Below are 5,587 nucleotides of genomic sequence, written 5' to 3' on the forward strand. Positions count from 1 at the left end.
TTTGGTTCGAGCATAAGATGAGCAGAACACTTCGTGGTAAAGAAATAGAATCAAGTATTCTCAATAATAATTTTCGGGATTCGATTCATAATGTGGTTAACATATATGAACCAGTGTATGTTGTTCTTAGAATTGTTGACGTCGAAGTAGTTCCTAGCATGTAAGATATTTTTGCCAATAGTTATTTGCAGTTTTACCTCTCATCTTTCGTTCACTAATATTTCTTTCTTTTTTTTTTTTTTTCATACATGATAGCGCAATATTTAAATCCGAGATATCAATATAAACCTGAAGTGAAGAACAACTCATCTTTAATTGATGTTGTCCACCAAGTATTAATATAAATCCGAAATATCCACCGATATCTAAATATCCGTCAATATATCCGTAAATTTGAGTTACCGATATCTATACTGATAACGTTGTTTTCGTCCTTGACTACAAGACAACTAGTTTTATGATTTATAAATATAATATCAAACACATTTTAAACAATTATTTAAATTAAAATTTAATTTTTAAATTTTCTACTAAACACATATGAAAACATCAATCCTGTTTAATTGAATCCCTTCTTTCTAAATTTCTATTTTTAGAGTTAAATATCAACCGCCATATCGAAATTTGAGGGATTCGGGAGGCTCCTCTTCCATAATGCCTGAACCATTAGCGGCCAAATATTCACGGATGGTTGTCCTACGATCTCCAAGGAAAGTGTGATGCAAAAAGTTGTTGTAAGCTTTGTCACCCAAATTTTTTGCAGCTAAAATACTAGAGAAAAATATCAGTTTAGGCTGTGAAGTTGATATGAACAGATTATGAACAAAGTTGACAAACATATGCCATGTCCCAATTTTTCGATCAGAAGCAAAATTTCATCAATTAGTGATCAAATATATTAAAATGTAAATGATAAAAGGGTTAAAAAGAGAAATAAGTGTGTGAGGTATTTAGACCCTCCTTCTCTTTAGATTTCTCAAAAGTTCAAATTGATCATTCAGAGGCTTTTTATAGAAGTCAGAAGCTAAAATATTTGTGAAGTTAATATGTTTGTGTGGTAAGAAATTTGTATTTGGGGTATAGAGTTGGATAGCTAGGAATTCCATGTTTGGGTAGAGTTATTAAGTTTGGTAAGGGTATTCAAGTGACTCGACAACCCAAATAACTCAGACTATCTAACATAAATTGTATGGGTTAGGTTTGGTTAATTTTGTTTTTGGGTTGAGTTGAATTTTCTCTATATTTTTGTTGGGTTGGATTGAGTCTTGGGTTGATTTTTTTTTTTTTTTTGGATTACCTTAACCCAACTTGAATAACATATGTATTAATAAAAAATATATATATTTCTTTTAAAATTGATGAATTTGTGAAAAAAAATTTTAGGCATCTTTGTCTTCGTTTAAAGTTTACAATAAATATTATAGATATTTGATATTTAACATTTGAGTTTTATTTGATTTTAGTTATTAAACATGTGTTTGTAGATAAATTTAAATATTTTACAAAAGAAGAAACAATAACTCGACGACCCAACCCAAAAAGGTTGGATTGAAAACCCTGTTCAAGTCATTTGGATTGCCAACTCGATCAATCTAAACTTTCAGGTTGGTCCAAAAAAACCCCACAATTCAACTCATGTACACCCAAAATATTTGGTGCAATTTTTTTATAATCATAAAAATATGATTTTCTAGTAATTATTTTTGTTTGCTTCTTTTTTTTATTTAATTCTTTACTTGCACACATATTTTCTTAAAATTTTTAACAATCAATTGAGATGTCAACTTACAATTTTTACATATATTTTATAATTTTTTACATGATAATAATCATGATAAGACCTTTGTTATAACCTACTTTTCACTAAATTATTAATTTTTTAGATTAATATAATGTTTTATCTTTTTGTATTTCATAAATTTGAAGATTTTGTTTATCTTTATGATTGTAGATGTGATAAAAGGAGAATCACTATCATTTTTCGTTTATACAATAATATGGGCAAATGACTTCAATAAATATATGTTTATACTTTTGAAATTTTACCTTGGTGTAAATGTATTTTGAATACATTAAAACTTTGTAGATTCAATAATTCGAGTTACGATAATGTTTCGAAAACACTTAGAAAAAGTCCACGATATAATTCTTTTAATATTATTATATGTGATATTGGTTGTAGTGAACAACCAAATTATAAGATAATTTCACATTAGTGAAATGTATAAGTATAATATGCGCAAAAAAAAAAAAAATAAATAAATAAAAGGTTATCAAGGGGTTTATGACTTTATATGACATCTTATGTAAAATTGTGGGTTGGGGTTTATTATGCATATATATTAGAGTTGAGAATGCGACTAAATTCTCACATCAACTAGATAAGAAGATGATTGTAAGTATATATATATGGGAACATAAATATCTCCAATGATTCGAGGTCTTTTGAGTAAAACCAAAAGTAAAATCATGAGAATTTATGTCCCAATATTAAATTACTATGTAAGACAATTATTAAATACTATGAACTAATAATTTTTATTTTGTATTTAAAAACATTTTCACCAGTCAAGTTTTTTGGTTGTTTTTTAGTATATGATTGGTTGAGTTGGTTGATAGAGTTAATAGTTGAAGATGCTCAATGGAGTTAGTCATTGGAGGTGATTATTGAAGTTAGCTTATGGAGATGGTAGTTGCACAAAGTTGGACATTGGAGGTGGTCACTAGAGTTGATGCTAAATGTGGTATTTATCGGAGGTAGTTGTGCGAAGGTGGTCCTTGTCAGAGTTAGTTTATCGGATGTGGTCATCAAAGCATGTCACTGGGGTTGCCAACAGTTGTTGCCAAAGGTGGTATCCGATGATGATTGCCATCAAAGTTGGTCATAGAAGGAAATCAACGAATAGAATCATTGAAAATGTTAGAGGGGAGAGAGTAAAAGAGGGAAAAATGAAGTTACTCGATAAATTTACAAACTTCAATACTCTAACTTTCCTCACTAATTACTGATATATCCTTATTAACATTTTTATTAGGACTCAAACAATATTAAACATTACCTTATTTCTAAGCTTCATACTGAATCTTATTTCTATCATAAAAAAATTTAAGTTTAAAGATGCAGAAGATGTATTGCAAAATTACTTACCAGTGTCGAAGATAGGTGCGACAAGGTAAGATATCATCTCTCCAGATCTTATCAACATTATAACGACCATAATACTGAATAAAAATTTCCTTATTTCCTGGTATTAATAGAAATGAGCTTGCATTTAGTAAGAATTCTTATTTGGAGTATCATTTTCTTTTGGTCTCAATTTATAGGCTTTTCTACCCTGAATTCCACAATCATTCATCAATATTTTGGTTTAACTAAGAGTACCTTTGCATTTCACTTGGAAAAACTCTTCATCAGTGGATCGAGAACAAAGCACCTGTAATGTAAATTTAAAATACCAATCAATCATTGCTATAAAATACGACTATTAGATAATACAAATCTATTTCAAAATGAATTAGTAATGAGAGGAGTAGCCTATATGGTTTATGTAGAAATGGAGTATCGAATAAATTGATTACTGTGTCCTAGAATAACCAGGACCTTGAAAGCAAATTACGGTACGACTTTAGTATGAAATCGTTTTTTGCCGGTTACTTTCCAAGATTAACACAAGACCCTTCTCTGACGGACTCGTTGGAGAAAGATTGAAATCGAATGAAAACTTTATTCAAACTAGAAGAATGAAAAAAAAAAAAAGAGAAAGGCAATACGAACGAAATGCTCCCTCTCGAAGAACTCAAAAAACCACATTTTTAAGAATCTAATATTAGACGTTTTCTAGATATACAAAAATAAATTAATAAACGTTTTCAGATCTGAATTAAATAAAGAAAAATGTTTTAAGTTAAAATTAAATTAGAAAACGATTTTAAACCTAAATTAGAAAAAAAATACATGTTCAAATATGGAAATTAAATTCTTGCAAATCTTTAAACTAATTTTATAAATATTTCGAGGTCTTCTGACGTGGAATGTGATTAATTTTCAACAGATTGCACAATCATCTACCATTACATACCGCTGGTTTATGATATAGCTTTCCATCTAGTGTTTCAGGAAGAACCTACATCAAATACACAATCTCAAATGATATCATAAAAAAAATTAATGGTATGATTGAAAGTGAATTTGAAAGGGTTACAATCACTTTTAAACATATTTTTCATCATTCAAAATCAATTTCATATTTAATTTTACATCTTTAAATGTAATTTTTAAATTATTAAAATCGATTTAAAAAGAATAAAAGTACGACAAAATCATTTTAACTATTTTAAAATCACTTTCAAACTTAAATCTGAAACAAACCGTTAAAAGAAAACTTAACTGCCTTGAAGAAGAGGTCATCTTAGAAAAAAGAAAGAAAAAACCTCTCCAAACATAACCTAAAGGATTTCATCATAAATGAGATAATGGATAGTAAGCAGAGACTTACAGCTAGAAATCGAAACGCAAACTCTCTCTGTATAAACGCTGGAATCTGACAACATTTTGCAGTATACACGAGATTTAGTAATTATTCCTGATCTTCAAATCAAGGTTTAGTTCTGTTAATGTTACCTCAGACTTCTTAATCTCGAAAACCGTAATGATGATAGTTTCTCCTTCACAGGGCTCCGCAAATAAGCTTGAAATCTCCTGATATTCAGACGTATGGCCAAATTCCTTTGGTTAGAAGAGAAATCACACTTAAAAACCGAAAAAAAATGGAAGAGGAAGAACAGATACCATCTCTTATCAAAAAATTTCTCTGTGTTCAATCGTATATACTACAGTAAAAGAGTAAGAACAGAGTCTCAAATTAAAGAAAATGAAAACCTTGGTTTCAGATTTAGCAATGCCGTGCTCAAAGAATATAGGAGCTATAGTACCGAAAACGCATCTGAAATTGTTCAATCTCGCAACTCTAAAGTTGATCAGATCAGGAAAAGTACTTCGCGCACTCCTCTCTGAATCGACAGAAAGTGAAATCAAACACACGAATCGCTTACAAGATACAACACAAAATCAACCATCATGATTTCGAATCGATCATTTTATAATTAGTGCAATCGTACATACCAGAGAGGAGAGATCCAAAGCCACAAACGGAAATATAATCGCCGTCGGAGAAGATTGCTTCAAAATCGGACTCATCTCGCAGTTCTTTCGGTTCTGCTTCATTCAAAATCGGACTCATCTCGCAGTTCCTTCGGATTGGGATGCGATGCGAAGGAAAGTGGCTTAGAGAGAGAAGGAAGAGGAATTGGAGAGCGAATTGATCTGTCACTGTCCGTGCGAATCAGAAACTCAAACAATGGCGTAAATGTTCTGTGCTTGTGCAGTGATTTGTGATTTGTTAAATAGCCAATAGTTGTTGTCCAGGAGGATGATGATACGTTTTAAGTCCTATTTTGGTACATGAACTTTAAAACTTATTTTATTTTCGTCTTTAAATTTTTACAAATGTTCATTTTAGTCCTTAAATTTCTAAAATGTATTTATTTTGGTCTTCTCTATTAAAATTATGTTTACATTTTAAAGATG

General features: G+C 30.0%; 1 protein-coding gene across 1 annotated transcript; it reads right to left on the minus strand.

The window, feature by feature from the left end:
- Positions 1-205: 205 nt before the first annotated feature.
- On the minus strand, positions 206-5,383 carry LOC120092647. Its single transcript, XM_039050793.1, has 8 exons — positions 5,123-5,383; positions 4,880-5,010; positions 4,622-4,699; positions 4,497-4,541; positions 4,080-4,124; positions 3,383-3,434; positions 3,149-3,245; positions 206-771 (listed from the first exon to the last, which is right to left on the minus strand). Exons 1-8 carry the CDS (start codon positions 5,238-5,240, stop codon positions 606-608), a joined length of 732 nt encoding a protein of 243 aa, XP_038906721.1. The 5' UTR covers positions 5,241-5,383; the 3' UTR covers positions 206-605.
- Between the last annotated feature and the right edge of the window lie 204 nt (positions 5,384-5,587).

This window comes from Benincasa hispida, chromosome 12 (genome assembly GCF_009727055.1).
Source record: "Benincasa hispida cultivar B227 chromosome 12, ASM972705v1, whole genome shotgun sequence".
NCBI classification, from domain to species: Eukaryota; Viridiplantae; Streptophyta; class Magnoliopsida; order Cucurbitales; family Cucurbitaceae; genus Benincasa; species Benincasa hispida.